Raw genomic sequence first — 21,631 nt, 5'->3', positions numbered from 1 at the left:
CTTGCACAGAAGCACTTTGGGATAATTATACTGTTCAGTGTGTACCTTAAAATACAGCATGTGCAATGCAGATACATTAAGGTTGCTCCCAGAAACATATTTTTTCATTTCTATAAATTTTGGTGTTTAAAATTGCAAACTTAACATTGCTTTAGCTAAGGATTTTTTGTGTGGGTTCCCCCCCACCCACTTTTATAATAGATGTAAAATGAAATCACTGGTGATGGACATTATTTAGGCCTGTTTGACTTTTGCAGGCGGTTAGTTCCATGTAATAATGTCTTTATTCACTGGGGTCAAGTATCAGAGGCGTAGCCGTGTTAGTCTGGATCTGTAAAAGCAGCAAAGAATCCTGTGGCACCTTATAGACTAACAGACGTTTTGGAGCATGAGCTTTCGTGGGTGAATGCCCACTTCGTCGGATGCATGTATTCACCCACAGAAGCTCATGCTCCAAAACGGCTGTTAGTCTATAAGGTGCCACAGGATTCTTTGCTGCTTGTTCACTGGGGTGTATCAGCAAGTACTAGACTTTCAGCAAGCTGACACAAGGAAGTGCTTGGATAGATGACTCTATGTAAAATGGTCATGAAATAATTTTTTTAACCGGTTGCAGTAATGACCACACTGATGTCTCTCTATTCCTAATATTTATGCTATGCTCACTATAATCTATTCTGTCTTTCTTGTCTGTCTGTTATATTTCTCATGCACCTAGCACTCCAGGAAACACCAGTTAAGTTTGTAGGCTTTTGAGTGTGGAGTTTGTGAAATCTTTTCAGTTTAACTTTACAGTCGGACTAATTGGAGTAAGGAGCTCGCATTGGGCTGAGCTGCAGGCTGAATATCTTGTGATATTTTCACTGTCATAAATGTGTGTGAAATGTTCCATTCAAAATGTGACTAGCCCAGTCTGTCAGTGACTTGGGTTTCTTCTTTCAACGAAATATTTGTGGTTTTTCTCTGTGTGTTTCTCCTTTGTCTCCCCACCCCCTCCACTCCTTCCTTCTGCCCAAACCACCATACAGACACTTCATGCAGAAACCCAACCAGTCCTCTTTATATGCAGAGAGAGGAAATTTACCAAATAACTAGTTCAGTTTTTCAATAATTCCAAATCTCTCTTTGAGGATTTAGCTGACTGAGGCTGAGGCCTTTCCCTCGTGCCCTTTTTATTATGGCCATGGCTTTTATGCGTCCTTCTGTCTTTGTTTTTATTTTCAGAGAAAAAAAATCAGGTACTTTGAAAATATACCCCTAAAATTAGAATTGCATTGGCTCTCTGAGTGGATTAGTTCATTGGTTTCAATGGGCAGCTAAAATTTAAGAACTTGAATGTATACTTGAACTGGCCCAGTTCAGTATAATCAAAATATTATAACCTTCCATTGCTATTGAACAATGGAATAGTTCAATTTTGGTGCAATCACTGGAGGTTAATACAAAACAGAGGTTCCAAAGTGAAATACATTGCAGTGTAATATGGAGTAACTGAACTAATAAGAATATATTGATTCCTAATTGGAACTTCATTATAGATGTGCATTGAATATTGCTAGTTGGAAATGGAGGCCACTTTGAAGATTAAATGCTATCACAGCTTCTAGTGTGATGGGCAGGTTTGAGTAGTTCAAGAAAGCAGATACTTCACCATTTACATTTTTTTGCATTGTCAAAATTATCACCCAAATCCTGCCTGAAGGTCCTAGAGACAATTAGTCTGAGTTATGTCTGCATTAACAGACTATTAAACACAACTATGGGCATGGACCATGGCATTAGAGGCCAGTGGACTGCACTTTGGCCACCCCTGCTTAAGAGCCTTCAAACACAGAATGAAGAAGTGTAGATAATGCATCCTGTAAACTGAAATTAGTTCCACAGCTGAACCATTTCCACAACTCCAAAGAGCAGTGTCTTGTAACAGACCGTAGGAGAAGCAATCTGTCTAAACTCCAAAGTCTGACTCCTGCTTCACCCATGTGTACACAGTTTCTAAGAGATTCATCCTGAAGTAGTAGTAGCAGTGAACATTTTATAGCTCTTTGCAAAGTGTTATTTAGGTGAAAGAATTCCCAGTGAGAATCCTGTAATATATTCTCAACAAGCCTAGCTCAAATACGCTTCTGCTAATTAATTCAGAAGTTGACATTATGTAGAATATGAGTTCTGCAGTCATTAATGTCTGAACTACACATTGAAGGTGCAAATTGCTATATAAATGATAAATATTTTTGTTAGTAGTAGAGCTGAACTGGTAAAGAGGTGTGATCTGGTTTTGAAGGTGGAGGACTGGGAGCTAGAAACTCTAGAGTTCTAATACCACCTCTGACTTTGACTCCTTTGCGGCATTGAGCAAGTCAGTCTCTGGCAGAGTTTCACCCTATGTAAAATATGAACGGTAATGTTTAATTCATCCTTACTAGCCATCTGCGAAGGAAGTAATGTTTGCAGAAGTCTCTGAAACAGAAGAATGCTGGGTAAGCGCCAAATTGCATACATGTGTTAGAGATGTCTTTTTCAGGTTGTTTTTGATTTGCTTGTCTGCTCAGATATTTTGCTTTCACAAATTGAGGAAGTAAGTTCTTATTATAAGAATGTTCTTTATTAACGATCACCTTGCTCATATATCGTCTGCAGTTCAACTTACAGTAGGAGAAACCTGTTGGTGGGAGCATGTCATCTAGTACCCGTATTTCCAGTTAACATGCTTGTTTCTGTTCCTTTGATTGGATATAATTTGCTTGAAATCCAACCTTTTTTTTTTTTTTAAATGGAAAAGTGCATGCAAAGTGTTCCTGTGCTATATCACAGGCTGAAACAAAACCATTTGGATAAAGATTGCTGCCTTTTAGATAACAAGTAAAAAGTAAAGCTCCAGTATAATTGGCTGGCATCCTAACTGCACTGGAAAGAAAACACTAGTGAAAGACTTAGACCTCAACTGCTATACCAGAAACTGAGTTGCAAGGGGTATGGTTCACAAACTGAATTGTAATGAATGTTCAGCTAGTACAGCCTACTGTTTCTAATTTTGCTGAATAGTATAGAACAGAAACAGTGAGTGGACTCATCAGGGAAGCAGGGGCGGCTCCAGGCACCAGCACACCAAGCGCGTGCCTGGAGCGGCAAGCCACGGGGGGTGGCCTGCCGGTCCTGTGAGGGTGGCAATCAGGTAGCTTTCAGTGGCATGCCTGTGGGAGGTCCGCTGGTCCCGCGGTTTCAGTGGCAATTCGAGGCGGGTACGCCAAAGGCACAGGACCGGCGGACCTCCCACAGGCATGCAGCTGAATCTGCGTTACCTGCAGACCTCCCACAGGCAAGCTGCCAAAAGCCACCTGACTGCCGTGCTTGGGGCGGCAAAATACATAGAGCCGCCCCTGCAGGGAAGGTGTTCCAAGAAAAAGTGCCTCTATAGTGGTGTGCATATATCACAGTTGGGCTGATTACACAAAAAGAAGCATGTTCTTTTCTTGCAGTATGTGCATAGCTATGTTTTAGTCACAGTCATATTCATGGAGGGGCTCTGTCTGATCATAAAGTTTATTTTAGTGACAACAAAAGGAATCAGATTAGGTTTATGATGCCACCTATGCTTGGCTGAGGAGGGGAATAACAGCTGATGCTAGGGTGACCAGACAGCAAATGTGAAAAATTGGGTTGGGGGTGGGAGGTAATAGGAGCCTATATAAGAAAAAAAAATCCCAAATTGGGACTGTCCCTATAAAACTGGGACATCTGGTCACCCTAGCTGATGCTGCTGGGCAAGATTGAGTTGTATCACAACAGGTTGTGTGGAAAATTTCCAGAGACCTTGCTTGTGCAATTGTTGGCTTAAGCTAGTACTATTAGTCCTTGCCTTTCATGAGAATTAAATTCACTGCCATTTAAAAAAAAAGAAGTCTGGAATAATCTATAATTTAGTTTAAGGTTAACTGATTTACCGGATTATGTTTGTGTTGGTAGGGAGCTTTCAGGATGGCAGCAGAAGTGGAACTCAACCACATCCAATCAGCATCTGAAATGGCAGAGGGAGAGGATGACGAACACATTTTTCAACCCATGATGTTCCTGGAGCCTCAAGAGACGAGCATTGATATGAAGGCACTTCTGGTCAAGAAAGTGAAGAAAACTTGCAGCTGCACCCCAGCCAAAGTTAAAGACCTGATTTTCAGTTTTCTCCCTGTCTTGCAGTGGATCCCCAAATATAAACTGAGGGAGTACATCCTGGGAGATATAATGTCTGGGGTGATAGTGGGCATCCTGCTGGTCCCCCAGTCCATTGCCTATTCCCTGTTGGCTGGCCAGGAACCTATATATGGTCTTTACACATCCTTTTTTGCCAGCATTATTTATTTCCTATTTGGTACCTCTCGTCATATATCAGTTGGTATTTTTGGTGTGCTTTGCCTGATGGTGGGACAGGTGGTGGATCGTGAGGTACAGAGAGCTGGGTATGATATAGAGCCCAGTGTTCATAGTGGCCTTCAGAGAGAGATGGTCATTTATGTAAATACCACCACTTTGGCTGTGAACCAGACATCACAACTGCTGTTATGTGATAGAAGTTGTTATGCAATTATTGTGGGAGCCACGGTGACCTTCATAGCTGGAGTTTATCAGGTAAGAGGGGGCAGGGTAAATGGGTATTCTATGGAAATGCTTCTAATTCTCTTCCTCTCCTCTCTTAGCTATAGTTCAGCTCTTTACTGAAGCCTTCTGAGACCAGCCTAGAGACAGTGGCAGTGTTGTTTATAGCAGTAGTGTCCCACATTGCTCTTCTGGTTAAGGTCCACCAACATTTCCCTTTATAAGGACCTGATTCTAAGCATTGCCAAAGACTCAACTTCGATTGATTTCACATTATCAGGTACTCACCACTTCTTACAGTCTGGCCCTAAACACTTCTTTTCATTGATTTGTATTTGGGCTTTAATTTTCACTGGGCCAAAATTTGCAGCATAGCTTTCAAATCAGACCACTTTTCATTTATTTTATATGTGATCAGCTGGCTTTTTTCCCCACTGAAAGTTAATACAAATTGTAAAATAAATTCTATGGTATTGGATGCTTTTATTTGCTGCTTGTAAAACTTGACGACTTTTTGTTCAAAGCCAGAACCTTACTATTATTTTAAAGAGATGCTACAAAGATAAAAAATACTAGATTTTAAGATATTTCCATTTTAATAAATTAAGGTATTAAGTAACAGATTTTTTTTCAGTTATGATTTTTAACAGTTATGCTTTGTTTACCACTTGTATTTCACTGTTTAGCTACTGAAATTAGATCAGCAAGCTTAATTTCTGGATTAGCAAAATGCCATTGTGTTTGGCTTTCATAGCATTGTAGAGGAAGATATACATCCAGAATCATGCACAGTCATTTCTGGAGTGCCCACAACTGTCTCGGCTCTATGAGCTAAGAGATGAAAACATTATCTAAAAGTTGTATCTAACACATTGTGGGGGAGAGAAAAAGAAAACATTTTTATGACATTCTAGATAATCCTCTTGATATAAAACCTATGATGCCCTCTTAAGCTATCTGGAAGTGTTGAGTAATTGAGATAGAGTGGTGGTAGTGGGTTGGGTTTCTGTGAGGCAGTGGAGATGTGAATTGCTGTTTGGTGTTTGGCAGAGAACACTCTCTCTTTAGCCTCTTTACATAGACAAGTCAAATTACTTTGCCTGATTTAGATGTTATACGTAGAACAGCAGTTAGCTGTGTTTTGCCTGGGGTCTTTCTGCCTACCAGCCAATAGAACTAAAATATTACTTATGTTACGTTAGCTCTTCAAAGCCCCAACCAAGAACAGGGTCCCTTTTTGCTAGGAACTACAGTAGAACCTCAGAGTTACAAATGCCTTGGGAATGGAGGTTGTTCATAACTCTGAAATGTTCGTAACTCTGATCAAAACATTATAGTTGTTCTTTCAAAAGTTTATAACTGCACATTGACTTAATACAGTTTTGAAACTGTACCATGCAGAAGAAAGTTCTGCATTTAACCATCTTAATGTAAATGAAACAAGCATAGAAACAGTTTCCTTCCTTTAAAGAAAAGATTTGACAAACTTTCCCTTTATTTTTTTAGTAGTTTGTTTAAACTCAGTACTGTACTGTATATGGTTTGTGGGAGGGGTCTCTGCTGCTGGATTGTGTAATTCCAGTTCCAAATGAGGGGTATGGTTGACTGATCAGTTTATAACTCTGGTGTTTGTAACTCTGGTGTTCTATTGTATACAGACACATAGTAAAAGACAAGCTCTGCTCCAAGGTTGCTTGCAGTCTAAGTAGACAAGAGAGGGAAAGGGTAAGGGAGAGGAAGTATTATCCTTATTTTATAGACAAGAAACTATGAAAGAGAGAAGTCAAGTGAGTTTCCAAGGTTACACAGGGAGTCGGTGGTAGAGTCAGGAACTGAACTCAGCAGTGTCAAGCCTCAAGACCGTCCTTCTTCTCAGTAAATTTATGCAGTTCTTAGGCAGTTAGGCCAGTTTCCAGCCATGCCTATATTTTCTTTGTGTTGCCTCTGCTACCTGATGACACGTGTGACTTTGTTTGAGCCAAGTAGTGTAAAAGTACCATAGCTGGCAGCTTGTGGGATCCTGGCGTGGCAGTTTCTAACATAACAGCAGGGAAAAGCCCAGTTTGGCCAGTGAAAAGCATTAAAGGGCTTTTAGTTGAGGGTTCAAAGGGAAAAATAACTGAACTTGGTTGTAAGGGACGCCTGTGTTTAACTTACAGAAAGTTAAATGGGGAAAGAGGGACACTTAGCCACCACCATTGTGGCTGTGTAAATACAGCGGACTGCAGGAATCTGTACATCTATACATCATGAGCTTACTATAGACAGCACCAAAGATTTAATTGGAACCAGAGTTCATAAATATGAATAAAAAGATACCTTTAAAAATTTGCTTTTACTCGTGTAACCTGGGCATTGTGGGAGTTTCTGTACTCTTTTGCTGAATTAGACGTGCTACAGGTTAGTCGTTAGTGAAAAGGCAAGCTGGTATTTGATTGGGGTGATAACTTATTGCAGGCTACAAGGAGACATGCAAGAGAGACTCTAACATCGGTGTTGGGCTTCTGTAAGGCCTAAAGCCAAGGGGCTTTCAAAAATTTGAGGGAGAAGCAACATAAGTTACCGAAAATGTAAAAAAGCTTTTTCCCTGTGCTTCCCCTCTTATCCTTTAAGGATGCTGTAAGCTATTACTGAGAGTTGAAAGAAACCATGATATAAAAATGAGTTCAAAAAATGAAGACCATGTCTGAAAGCCAATGTCTGATTAGCAATTATGCATCTCATTTAAAGCTGATGCATAAATGAGTGGCTTGGGATTCTGGCTTGCATTTCATTTTGCTCATCAGGTAGTACAATATCCTGCAAAGTCACATATTGTGCCGTATTACCTACATCAGGAGTTCTCAGACTTTTGAACTGTGACCCCTTTCACATAGCAAGCCTCTGAGTGCAACCCCCTTATACATTAAAAACACTTTTTTGTATATATTTAACACCATTATAAATGCTGGAGGCAAAGTGGGGTTTGGGGTGGAGGTTGACAGCTCAAGACCCCCCATGTAATAACCTTGCGACCCCCTGAGGGGTCCCAACCCCCAGTTTGAGAACCCCTGACCTACTTATCTAACTTTCCTGCTAATTTCCATAATGCTAAGATTTGTACTCTAATCTATTGTGTGTGGTTGATTCCTTTCAGGTTGCTATGGGCTTCTTTCAGGTGGGCTTTGTCTCAGTGTATCTCTCTGACTCCTTACTCGGCGGATTTGTCACAGGTGCCTCCTTTACTATCCTAACTTCCCAAGTGAAGTATCTCCTGGGCCTGAACATTCCACGCAGCAATGGCATTGGCTCCCTCATAACCACTTGGATAAACATCTTCAAAAACATCCATAAGACCAACATCTGCGACCTCATCACCAGCTTCTTGTGTCTCCTTGTCCTCATCCCAACCAAAGAGCTGAATGAGCATTTTAAATCCAGGCTCAAGGCCCCCATACCTATTGAACTGGTCGTGGTTGTGGCAGCTACGCTGGCATCTCACTTTGGGAAGCTGAAGGAGAATTATGGCTCCAGTGTTGCTGGACATATTCCAACTGGGTTCCTGCCACCTCAGCCACCCAAATGGGATCTGATTCCTAATGTGGCGATAGATGCTGTTGCCATAGCCATTATTGGCTTCGCTATTACTGTGTCCCTCTCAGAGATGTTCGCCAAGAAGCATGGTTACACAGTTAAGGCCAATCAGGAAATGTACGCCATTGGCTTTTGCAACATTATTCCCTCTTTCTTCCACTGCTTCACAACTAGTGCAGCTCTTGCCAAGACTCTTGTCAAAGAGTCAACGGGCTGCAGAACTCAGATCTCTGGGGTGTTGACTGCGTTGGTCATCCTGTTAGTTCTGCTTTTGATTGCACCTCTCTTCTACTCCCTTCAGAAATGTGTCCTGGGGGTCATAACCATTGTGAACCTCAGAGGAGCCCTGCGGAAGTTCAGGGATCTGCCCAAAATGTGGCATCTGAGCAAAGTGGACACAGTGATCTGGTTAGTTACAATGGCTGCTTCAGCACTGCTCAGTACTGAAATTGGTCTACTGATTGGTGTCTGCTTCTCAATGCTGTGTGTCATTTTGAGGACTCAGAGACCAGAGGCACCATTGCTCGGCTGGGTGGTAGACAGTGAAATATACGAATCCCTGTCTGCCTACAAAAACCTGAAGACTAAGCCAGGCATCGTGGTTTTCCGTTTCGAAGCGCCTCTCTACTATATCAACAAAGAATGCTTTAAGTCCACTCTGTATAAGCGGACTGGAGTCAACCCAGCCTGGGTAAAGGCAGCCAAGAAAAAGGCAGCAAAGCGAATGCTTAAAGAGAAAATGGTGAATTCTGGTGGCAGCCAGGCTGACATCACAGTGCAGCTTGTCACCGAGCCACTGGTGTTTCACACGCTAGTGATTGACTGCTGCGCAATACAGTTCTTGGACACAGCTGGGATCCACACGCTTAAAGAGATCTGCAAAGATTATGGGGAGATAGGCATCCAGGTGCTGCTGGCCCAGTGCAATACCTCTGTGAGGAGTTCCCTGCACCGGGGAGAGTACTTTAAAAAAGAGGAACAGAACCTCCTCTTCCACAGTGTGCACCAGGCTGTGGACTTTGCATTGGGTGCACATACGCAAAATGGGTGCCGGGAAGGCAACAATTGTGTGTAGGATCAGGGGAAAAAATTGTGGATGTGTACGTAATGTGCATGCACTCACACAGGTAAAATGCACCAAAGTACAGGAGTATTGTTAAAAACCTAGTGTAGAGCATACAGTGTGCTGTAATGCTTTAATCTTGCCCTACTGGATAGGGTGATTAGGTAAGGAGTGCTGAATATAGGCATCCTCAATGTGATCTTGATTAACATGTTAAACCAATGTTGTTCATGATCTTTCTGTGTTAGGTTCTCCATATCCCAGTATTTACCCCATGTTTAGACCTGCATCCCTGAGACTCTTATTACAGCCATCATCTTTCTGGGTTGGACTTCCTTTGACAGCTGTCAGTGCTCCCCCTTAGTGAATAGTTTGAGGCAACTACACTTTTCCTCCCCAGTTCCAGGACTGGGCATGCTGCCTCCGTATCACTCAGCTGGCCAAGGAATGAGTGAGCAGGACAGATACCCAGCTCTGTTGGGTTGTTCTCTGATATGACAATGGAGAGCGTTTTCTGCTGGATGAGGACCTGGGCCTGACTTTCACAAAGAGTTACAATCACTCTGAGAAAAAGGAAGTGACAAGTAGATTCCTTGAGGTGTGTGACCTGTGCGTGTTATATATGCAGTAGGTCAGGCACTGAAAGAACTTCAGGACTCGGAGTGATTTGAAATCAAGGCAGCGAGTCTCAGAGCCCGGGTCTGCAGATTTGGGCTCACACTGTGATGCTAAAACCAGCAGTACAGATGTTCGAGTTCGGGCCGGAGCTCAGGCTCTGAATCCCCCTTGCCTCGGGTTTCAGAGCCCATGCTCTAGCCTGAGCTGGAATGTCTACACGGCTATTTTTAGTTTTTTAGCACAAGCCCGAGTCTGTAGACTCAGACTCTGAGACTTGCTGCTTTGATTTGTTCGAGTTCAGGCAGAATGCATGACTCTGAGGGTGTGAGTTTTCATCCCTAATGGGAAAGCATTACAGTTATCTCATTGTCGCAGTCTATTGCTGTTATCAGAGAGATCTGCAGAGCAGGTACTCTGTATTTTCGTACGCCTTTGATTATACCTCTGATTGCACAGAGTTTAAGCGTCTTTTCAGAAATACAACTTGATGCCTTTCTAGCTTGCATGAGTTGGGTCGATATTATAACTCCTCATGACCACTTCTAACCAAAGATGTCTTGCCACCTACTCTCTGACCTTGCCATCTATTATTCTTATCTAGTAGATAAGGATTGGAGCAATGGTTTTCTTATTCACGCACATGGCTGTATAGTTGTCGGGAAAGTTTGTCTTTTTATGTTGAGTTCCTTTGGACAGTCATGACAAATTTTCATTTAAAGATTTTTAGAGCATAGTATCAGGAATGGGTTATAGATGGGAAGCTGTAAGACAGGCTCAGTGTAGCCTGACTCAAGCTTGACAGGTTTCAGAGTGGTTGCCGTGTTAGTCTGTATCAGCAAAGATCACGAAGAGTCCTTGTGGCACTGTAGAGAAGTAGGTTTTAGCCCACGAAAGCTTATGCCTAAATAAATGTGTTAGTCTCTACGGTGCCACAAGGACTCCTTGTTGTTTTGACTCATGCTTGTATTTAATTATTTGCTTGTATTCAGTTATTTGGCTCACGCTTAAGAGTAATGGCTATAGACAGAACCCTACAGAATCATAGGAATTAGACTTAATGTATTATTTTCAGTAAAGGATTGTCCCCTGCAGTCAATATTGTGTGTCATGCAGATTGAGTCATATACATTAGAAACTGAAAAGGTGGGTGAGGTAATATATTGACCGAACTTCTGTTGGTGAGAGACAAGCCACCCCAGCTCTTCTTTACCTTGTCTCTCTAATAGCTTGGGACCAACATAGCTACCACAATATTGAAAGCGGAAATGAAGAAGGCCTTTTAGGTTATCTGTTCCATCCCTAATTTACAACTTTAATACAAACTTCATGTGCTGTTCAGTAGAAACTAGTAACTTATCCTTCACACATGCAAAGTAACTGTCTTTATATAACAGGGAAGAGTTAATACAAAAGAAATGGAAACCAGTAACAAATCTTCAGCTGATTCTATTTATACTCAGGATCGCCAACTTCAGACATTCAAAAATCAAGAGTCACTCCTAAAAAAAATCATCACATTGGCTTAAAAATTAGGAGGTTAAATAAAAATACATTTTGTCTTCTGGTTTCTGAGCCTCTAGGGTATACTTGGACCATATTTTCAAACTTTTCTTTGCAACCATGAGGGGTTGAAACTTTTTTTTTTAAACATGAAACTGAGATGATTGTGTAATCACTTGACTCTAAGAGCAGGAGCTTTAAGAAAAGCCAAATATCGCTAGACTTGTGATAGTATTGCAAGACTTGTGATAATATCACAAGACTTGGCAACACTGGAACTCAGAATCCTCAAATCTTCTGCAGTAGCATACAGGCATTTAGACAAGGTTTGATCGGATGAGGATTTTTCAGGTTCCTGAGTTAAGAGCTTTAAAACTGTTTTAAAGTTTTTTTTTTAAAAAAAATATTTTTTCAGAGAAATGTACCTGATTGACCAGACTATAAAACACTATAGGTAAGTTCAGGAATACATGATACATAGATTAGAATTATTTTATAATGCAAAGAGTACAAAAATGCATTCCAAAATAAACTACACTAAACAAGTTCCTTTTTTTCGGAGTATTTAAGAATATAATTTATGATCTTCCCACAAAGTTTACAATCCTGCACAGTTTTGAGAGAGGGAAATACAAGCAAAATTCATCTGTTCTAAAGGCTTGACCTTGGGCTGTTTAGATAAGAAATTGCAGTTGACCAGATCTTGTTGTCCTACAGTAGTTTCCATGGCTATTCTCTCCTCAAGTCAGGTTTTCATGAAGCTCCAAGAAAAACTTCCTTGGCAGTGCATTTTGCAACAAGAAACAGTAGCTCTTGTCTGGACATCAGTAGGAAAATGTTAAGTCTCCAGAGAGCTTAGAAACCTAAGCATACTTCTATAGCTCACAACATTTAGGCTAATGTCAAGAGACAACAATTTTATTGTATGCACAATGATACTTTCTTGGAGACTTGAGACTGACTATGTTAGTGTAAAACCCTGTATATTCCAGCAGAGGGCTCTGCATGTTCACGTATTGTGGGAAGAATAAGCCAGTATATATTGAGAAATGTAGAGGTTAAGCACTAGAGGAAGAACTGAGTATGAGAGTAAATTAAATGAATGAGCCCAATATCAGCCAATTCAGAGGCTTGACTGAATTGCTTTCACTATGATTGTTCACAGGACCATAAAGTGTGACTGGAACATTGATTTTATCCCAACACCCCTGTTAAACGTTAAACTGTTTAGTTTTAAATACTGATTAGAACAAGCAATATATTTCAGGGGAACAGACCAATGTTGGAGAAACATTGACCTTTGGTATACTTTCACTTTCTAGTAAGTGTGAGCGTCCCACAAAATTACAGAACACTTGTTCAAAACTCTTGCATATTAGCTTTTGTAAGAGAATCATAAAAACCTCAGGCAATACAGTTTAAAGCTGTTAATGCAGCGTGATTAAGACACATCTAGAACTAATTTATGTTCTGCTAAAATGCATGTTGTTTGCACACTATAAGTGCTATTCTTCTACATGGACAACAATGGGTTTTTTTCCTCTTATACCGCATACCATTATAGACAAGACAAAACAAAACAGCTAAGCAGAAATACACCCTTCTGAACAATTTTGTGTAATACAAAAGTGTCCTGAGTGCCATAGCTTGTGTGCAGGTTGTATATTAATACACACAACCCCACTCAGAAGTGTTCATAGATAAATGTCAACAAAGGCAGAGAACTGGAAAACTACAAATAATACATTTAAATGTACTTGAGCACTAAATAAAGATTAGAGTTTACCATTGTGCTTGTTATGTGAAACACAATTACCAGGGTATTTACTGTACTTGTTGCACTACTGATGAGGAAGAAGATCTAATGCACTAAAGCCCAATTGTGTGTGTGTATGTTGGACTTTCAGTACTTTAGTGATACATAAAAGAAAAGAAATCATTTGTGTCAGCATGTGGGAATGCATTCTCCACTCCAGATTCTAGCAATAATTCTAGATAATACCTCCCAAATTCTGGGTCAGATCCTCATTTGGTGTGAATCGGCCTAGATTCATTTGAACCGAGCAAGGCTGAACTACACCTGCTGAGAATTTAGTACTGTGATACGAGAAATCCTTAATATAGCAACCACCAATCTGAATGATGGATTATGAAATCATTAGCACATTAATTCATTTTAATGACATGGCACTATGGAAATTAATATTCACAGTCTCAGTTATATACCTGCCAAGAGACTTAATCTCTGCTTTTACTTAAAACTGCTATTTATAGCAATTTCAGTAGCTCCTAATGTAAGTATTGCACTAATAAATGCTTTAGTTTGTTTAAATGTTTTGAAACCCAAACAGTTTTCAATCTACTTATTAATAAAAAAAATGACAAATGTACTTCAGTAAGTTACATGGCACTAATTTTAATCCTGGATTTATGACCACATCGTTATCCCTGGTCTTGTGCTTTGTAATGAGCCTCGGTGGAATAATTTCCTTGTAAATCACTGCAGCCCCATCCATTTTTTTTTCTAATTCATTGCAAGATGTGGGCTGTATGCCATTGTGGCATTTGTTTCCCTGTTTTATTGTAAAAAGACATAGCGTGTGACTGACTGTGAATAGGAGACCCATTGTCTTTTGAGATACTGTTGTCACCTATGACCTTTATCCATTTTACCCTGTTTGCCAGAAGCTGGGAATGGGTGACTGGAGATGAATCTCTTGATGATGACCTGTTCGTTCCCTCTGGGGCACCTGGCATTGGCCCCTGTCAGAAGACATGATACTGAGCTAGATGGACCTTTGGTCTGACCCAGTATGGCCATTCTTATGTTGTTTTCATAAAAGAAGAAATGAATCTGACATCTGAAGAAAAGAGAGAGGAAATTATTGGGTGTTAGGGAGTTCAAAGCTCTAGACATACCATTATTCATAATTTCTCCCTATCTTTAGATCAGAAGAAATGTTCTGTACCCTCACCCGGCAGCGAAAGGATTTGAGAAATTTTGTAGAGTGTCAAAAATAATGTTACCCAGGAAGGTCAAATCAGAAGTGTCTTTATTATAGGGGCTATTATGAAATTGGCTTCTCCATGTGTGCATAGGTCTGTGCCTTATTCCACAGTCAGCGTAGGAACAATGACGGTCCTGAGTAGTTGCTGTTTAATGCTGCTGTGTGGGTCACAGTGTCTCATTACATACATGCTATGTACAGTAGGGTTTCTTTGTTTTCAGGCTTATTTGTGTATAATTCTGTACCCTCAACTCTACCAGCCTAGACTGCTGGACTTGCATTTCTCCTGCACTCTGTCAGGTTGCAGCAACCAATGGAAAGTTATACTCCAAGCCTGCCAAAGTGTCCAGTGGTACCTCCATATCTATTGTTGCTGCCGTCTGAATTACTAACAAACTGTTTAAAACTCATCATATGACATTGGTGAGTCTAATGGGTTCAATCAAGACATCACAGATGGCAAGGTACCTGTAAAAGGATTTGGAACCCAGGGACTATGATTCAGTAAAAATCCCATTTTGCCTTTCTCTCGTGCTGAACTCCACTGTGAATTCTGGCTGCACTGGATCCTAGATCTCCATTGTTTTTAGTGCTAGAAAAAGATGATAGAAATTTAAAGTAAGAAAAAATCCATTGGGTCGGGGTAGTCAATTATTTGTTGTCAATGTATAGTCAAGGTCCAGACTCCAGAGAAAATAATTTAAATAAAATAAATAAATAATACTAAATAAAAAGATTTTGGGGTCTGTTCAAAAGCAGCTGGTGGTCTGGATTTGGCCTGTGGTCCACCTACTGACTACCCCCGCGTTAGGTCATCGAGTGAATCCTCTCAAACAATGTAGGGTTGTTCCTTTCAATACATTTCCTAGAGCTTTTTTCTCTCTGCTTTTGGAGAGGCAATGGAATGATAACTAAGGCCAAGTCTATGCTAAAAAGTTAGGTTGACTCAGCTGCATTGCTCAGAAGTTTGAAAAATCCACATCCCTGAGTGACATAGTTAAGCTGAGCGAATCCCCTGTGTAGACAGCGCTAGCTACTGCCTCTTGGGGAGGTGGATTACCTATCGTGGGAGAACCTGCACTTAAAAGGTTTTAATGGCATATCTATGTGAGGTATCATGAGGGGGGTCATTTTCTTATACTGATCTAGTTATGCCACTAAAAGCCCTACTGTAGACAGATATTCTGGTGTAAGGCCCTTTATATCAATATAGTTTATATCTTAATTTGCTTTGCTGAATCCGAATATGCTATACTGGTATAAGTGGTTTTTTATAATGGTACATTTGCGTCCACACTAGGGGAGTTTTGCCGCCCTAAACTACGTTGACATAGTTAAGGAAGCAAAACTTTTAAGTGTAGACAAGGTGTTATGCATGTACTTTACTTTATACACTGCGAACAGTTCTCTGTTCCAATCAAGCTCCAACCTGAGCAGAAAACTAAATTTTGGACTCACTTTTACTTTTGATGTCATTAAATAATAGAAAACTCGGCCTGGAGTCAGGTAAAATAACTGCTCTTTAAAACAAAGATAAACTGTTTAATGACATGATGTAGTTAGTACCTTTGCACTTCATAGTCTATAGGTAATGTCAGAGAGATGCCTGCCTCTCTAAACTGGGCGGTATATAAAATGTTAGTGCATTTAAGAGGCTTGTATTAATTAGATTTACTGCCAAAATTATCTTTTTTTTTTTTTTTTTTTTTTTTTTAAATTAGCTAACTTCTAGCTTTAGGAAGAAAAACTTTTGGGGTGGGAGGAGGAACATGGGCTGGGAAATGGTCAAAGGTAGCTAAAGCTTCACTGTGGAGACTGAGATACTTTTACCGGCTTCTTTGTTCATTGGAATCATCTTTTGGAATTTTGTATCACACAACAAATCAAAGCGACATTTTCCTAAGTGGAAATGACAAGTTTTATCACTACCCTTTTCAAATTTGGGGATAAATTTAAGTAAACGAAACCTCAAGTAGCCAAACATTTCACATTAGGAAGTAGATCTTCCACTTTACAAAAATGTTTTATGTTTAACAAGAAGGTTTTGAACAGTGCTGTACTACGAACCAAAAAACTTATTTTTTTTACCGTGAACTGTTTGCACAATGGATGTTTTGATACTGACCTGATGATCTACAACATTAACCAGAAGTAAAGGTTAGAAGACTTTAGATTAAGCTGGGGAGAGCCATTAAGTGATCTAATCTCACTACATTCTGCACATGTAACTTGTTAACATAAACTATGCCTGTGCATCAAAAGAGAGAAGAGACCTGGTGTATGAACATTTTACTTTTCACCAAAAAGCTGTACAAATTGATCAAATGTTTGTATATATTTCATCAGTCTCTGTATTTTGTCTTACTGTAGAAAAAATGTCTTTGTTTTGTAGATTGTCAAATTCTTCATGTTATCTCCAGCTGTTAAACGGTAGTGATAATATTTTTAATACCAATGTGCCTTATGAAAGAGTGACTGTGGAGAAACTATCAACACAAGAATTGTATCAGTTTTAATAAACATTTTTGTTCACATTTAAAAAGAGGATATTTATAATTTTTCTATTCTTGATGTTTAAGCTCTTTTCATTTGGGTATTAAGCAAGTACAGATACAAATGTTACATTCTTTAGACAACAATTTCCATCCAAACAAATTTGTGAGCGATGACACGTATAGCTAATTTTTTTTCCAATTTAGTTAAAAATTTAGTAACAAAGTAACATTTTCATACTCAGAATGTAGTGGCACCATCACCTAATGTTTAATTTTATATATACACATAGTTCTGTATGAACATGAATCACAGTGTATTAGAAAGAGCTCATTGCACGTGACTGGCTAATGCTGCATAGGCAGAAGCACGCTTTCCCCTTAGTCCAGCCTTCAGTGCTCCATGTTGCTATGCCACTGTGCATCTCCTCTGCAGATATAGCTATTTATGACACATTGGGTGGTTGTTTTGCAACGTGCGTAAATGACCTCTGGTGACCAGGGTCAAATCCCCAAACTGGATCATAATTCACTGCAAGAGATGAGTGAGTCGTCGTCTTAGCATATGTGCAAGGTGCCTCAGGTGCAGTCATCACCCAGTTTGGTCCACTGGTTGGATCATTAGCTTCCCCAGCCCAGGCTGGGTACTGTCAGGGAGTGCGACTTGAATGCTAATCCATGCCTCCCAAGGAGTGAGTGGAATAGTGTTATCCAAATTTCTGAATACAAATGTATACTCACAGGGTATAGTGCTTTGTAACACTAAATATTCTCACAATGTTACTGTGATGTAGTTGGTATCCCTGGGTATGTCTACCCTGTAAAACCCACCTTGGCTGGCCCACTAAGAGGACTCCTTCCATACTTGGAGGGAAGACACAGTAGGAAGTAGAGAGAGATTCCTTTGGTACAATTCCTCTTGTTTACCAAATAAAATCTTTTGATAGTGGCAATGCTGCCATCTGCTAGGAGTATTTGACTAAACCCTTCCAGTCATCCCTAATGGGCAGAACAAGTTTTCACCAAAATATCCCTCTTGAATGTTGTTTGTTTTCAAAATACAACTGTTTGGCTGGCTTCACAGTTTCGATCAGGCAGAGCTAGATAAAAAGGACCAACAGCATGGGTGGATTATCTAGGTCTCTTCTCAATGGGAGCAAGATACAATCCAGGAAGAGGACTAGGAAACAGGTTTGAAACTTTTTGCCTCATGCATTCTCTTCTCTTTGCTCCTGTTTTGAGGTAAGATGGTTGGTGAGAAGCAGCGTGGGAGATGCAGAAGATCTCCCTTCAGGTAGCTTATGGTCACAGAGATGTACGTACACTGTCATTGCTGTTGCAAAGGCATTCCTTGTTCCTCATGAGACCAGAGGTCAGTTGTCATGGGGTTCCACAGAAGGAAGCCAGAGCGCTGAAACAATGCAACAGGGAAGGGGGAAAGCGAGCCAGAGGGCAGTGTCATTTGGTTTCAGAATTGCAGCCCTGCAATGTCTGGATGCAGTGGGGTGACTTGAGGAGCCCTAGTTCTGAATTTCCCAGCCTTGACTGGGTCAGACCGGCTGAACGACTAGAAAATATGAACACTTGCATTTTCATATAAAGTAGCATTACTGCATGCAGCAGTGATAGATGCTGTACGGAACCACAAAACGGTTGTATTTCCATTTGAGCAAGTGCATGTAAGACAGTTGGCTAAATACACCTCCCTCTAAAAACCTGCCATGGAATATTGTCCCCTGGTGACGTTGCTCAAAAGGGCGTTTGCTAATCTTGTTGCCACTATTCCACCAATTGTGAGGCAATATCTCTGACTGCTGGGAAAGTACCCAACAGGAATAGCCACCTCACCACAAAGCAGCATTTAAGGCTTGGGTGCACATGGAAGTTAATCCAGAAAAGAGTCGGATATGACTAAAGCAAATTAACGATTCCTGATTAACTCCATGTGTGGCTGCTCTTATTCTGAAATAAGAGAGTATTTACAAAGTGGATTGAAGTAGATCAAACTAATTCAAAATAAGAGATTTATATTCTGGAATAAGGGCTTCCACACATGGAGTTAATCAGCAATCGTTGTTTGGAACTAACTTCCCTAGGGGCTGGCGCACTGTTTTCCTAGCCCCAAAATAAGCCAGGGAAACAGCATTCAGTCCCTTTTCTCCAGGGACATCTTTATGGGAATTTATAGAGTCCAAACAGAACAGACATCACAAAATGCACACAGCAGTTACAACCAACAGTCACACAGACCTGTGAGCAGGACTCCAGCTCACACTCAGGTCTGGTCTACACTACGGGGGAAAATCGATCTTAGATACGCAACTTCAGCTACGTGAATAACGTAGCTGAAGTCGAATATCTAAGATCGGATTACTCATCCATCTTCACTGCATGGGATCTATGTCCGCGGCTTCCCATGTCGATTCCGGAACTCCATTGGGGTTGGTGGAGTTCCGGAATCGATATAAGCGCGCTCGGGGATCGATATATCGCGTCTAGATGAGACGCGATATATCGATCCCCGAGCAATCGATTTTAACCCACCGATACGGTGGGTAGTCTAGACGTAGCCTCAGATGTTTCCCCCATTGGGCTTCCTCTAGAGGTCAGGGCTAATTGGCTGCTGCATTAAGCCTCTGGGGTTTGGGCTAGGCTAGCCTGTCACATTCCCCATGTTATAATAGACAAACTCTGAGAATGGAAAAGGTATTTTAAAGGGTTCAGTCTTCAAGTTTACCTGTCAGGTGAGTATGCAGCTGTGCAACGAATACCTCTTATGCCCTTAGGATGTTGAATGAATGTACATGCTTTCTAAAACTGCTCAGAATTTTTTTTGTAGAAATGTACAGTAATTTCAATGAAATACGGCTTCTGTAAAAATGAAAATTTTCAGAGGAAAAAAATCATTTTTGATGGAATTTTCCTTTCTTTAAAAGCAGTGGTGGATTTAGAGTTAGTGGGGCCCTGTGCGCAGCTTCATTTTCAGTGGTTCCCCCTTGGGACCCAGCCAAGAAAAAGAACATTCTCTCTTATCGTCCCCTCCCCATTTTTCATTTTTTCTCCTTCATCCTCCTCCTATATTATAAAGAACGGGAAGTAAATGAAAATAAAGTGAGGTACCTGGATTGGGGCAAGGAGCTGTGGTGCAGGAGAGAGTGCAGGGGTGGTCTCTGGGAGGAAGTTTGGGTGGAGGGTGTGGGCTCTGGGCTGGGGCAGGGGTTGGAGTGTGGGAGGGGGGCAAGCGCTTACCTCCAGTGGTGTGGCTCCCAAAGCGACCGGCACACACACACCTCTGGTAGCGGCTCCTGGTGGGGGGGGCTGGGGGTCTCCGCACACGGCCGCCTGCAGGCACCGCCCCCGCAGTGCCTATTGGCTGCAGTTCCTGGCCAATAGGAGCTGTGGATTCGGCGCTCAGGGAGGGGACAGTGTGTGGAGACACACACACTCCCCGCAGGGGTCACGGGGCCATGCCGGCTACTTCCAGATGTGAAGCGGTGTGGAGGAAGGGAGGCAGAGCAGGCAGGGAGCTGTCTTAGCCCTGCTGCTGGCACGTTTCTGTGTGCCCCTTATGGGGAGGGAGGGAGCGGGTCTCCTTGCACTGCCAAGGCTGGGGCAGTGCACAGAACTGTCCCCTCTCCCTCCCCATCAGGGGTATGCAGAGACATGCCAGCAGCTGCCCACTTCCGGGAGTGGCATGCACTCAGCCTGCCTGCCTGAGCCCTGCTGCGCCATCAGCTGGGATTGGGGGGCAGGTTGTTAGATATTTGTCCTGCATTTTGGGGGTTCCCCTGTCATTGTGGCCCCTGTGTCACTGCACAGTTTGTTTCATGGTAAATCTGCTCCTGTTTAAAAGTTAAAAACCAAAACAATTTTTTTTAAATTTTTTTTTTTTTACCAAAAGGCTTTTGTTGAACACTCAACATTTTGGGGGTTTTGGTCTTTTGCAGGAAAAATAAAAGGAAATTTTTTCATAAGAAAATTTGATAAAAATAAAAAAAAAAGTTTTCAAATTTTCCAGCAAAAATACTTGGCATGTTTTGATGAGGTCTGATGCATTCATAATCAAACACCACAACCACTTAATTTCACCTGCTTGGGCAGAAGGGGTCTCTATTCCTCTGTTATAGAGGTTTGTTGGCTGCGATTGATTTTTCTGGTGCTTACCTGCTCTCTGGATTCTCAGTTAGCAGCAGCCAGGAGAGTGGAGCTGTTTGCCTTGTTAACAAAAACCCAATTTACAAATATTTATATAAACAAAAACACCTGTGCCAGCTCAGTACAATTCATGGGTTCATATTATGTATCACATACGGACATTCAGATACTACTGAGCATTCATGACAATTCACAAATCTCAAAAATTTCACTAATGTTATCACAATTCATAGGAAAACATCTTACTATTCATCATTCTCCTTTTTAAAAACTCACTCACTCCATCAGGGAAGAGAAGCACAATGGCCCATGATTTAGTTAACCAGTCATGCAGCACAAATACCAAATCGCATCTAACTGTCTGAAAGTTATTAGTTAAAACTAATTAGTTAACTTCTAACAGGCTGAAAGTTTTATTAGCCTGTTAAGCATCAACAGAAACCAAGTTTGCTTCTGTCATAAACAGATAGCTAAGGGTTAATGTTTTTTTTACCTGTAAAGGGTTAACAAAGGGAATCAAACACCTGACCAGATGACCAATCAGGAAACCGGATTTTTCAAAGCTCAGGGAGGGAAGTTTTTGGGTGTGTCTTTTGTTCTGTTGTGCTCTCTCGCTATGAGAGTGATTTCTA

At 41.1% G+C, this 21,631-nt stretch overlaps 1 protein-coding gene across 8 annotated transcripts in view; it reads left to right on the top strand.

Moving 5' to 3' along the window:
* Window positions 1–16,894, top strand: part of SLC26A2 (solute carrier family 26 member 2) — a 29,858-nt gene extending 12,964 nt beyond the window's left edge. For all 8 annotated transcript variants that reach the window (XM_075068094.1, XM_075068095.1, XM_032794397.2 and 5 more), the window contains 2 exons: window positions 3,967–4,623; window positions 7,727–16,894. In XM_075068094.1, coding sequence (XP_074924195.1) covers window positions 3,979–4,623; window positions 7,727–9,238 — 2,157 coding nt within the window. In that variant the 5' untranslated portion in view covers window positions 3,967–3,978 and the 3' untranslated portion in view covers window positions 9,239–16,894. The remainder of the gene's footprint in view (window positions 1–3,966; window positions 4,624–7,726) is intronic.
* The last annotated feature ends 4,737 nt before the right edge of the window (window positions 16,895–21,631 follow it).

Source organism: Chelonoidis abingdonii, chromosome 7 (assembly GCF_003597395.2).
Source record: "Chelonoidis abingdonii isolate Lonesome George chromosome 7, CheloAbing_2.0, whole genome shotgun sequence".
Classification (NCBI taxonomy): Eukaryota; Metazoa; Chordata; order Testudines; family Testudinidae; genus Chelonoidis; species Chelonoidis abingdonii.
Note: the sequence above shows the minus strand (reverse complement) of the source record. Positions and strands in the feature narration are given on the sequence as shown.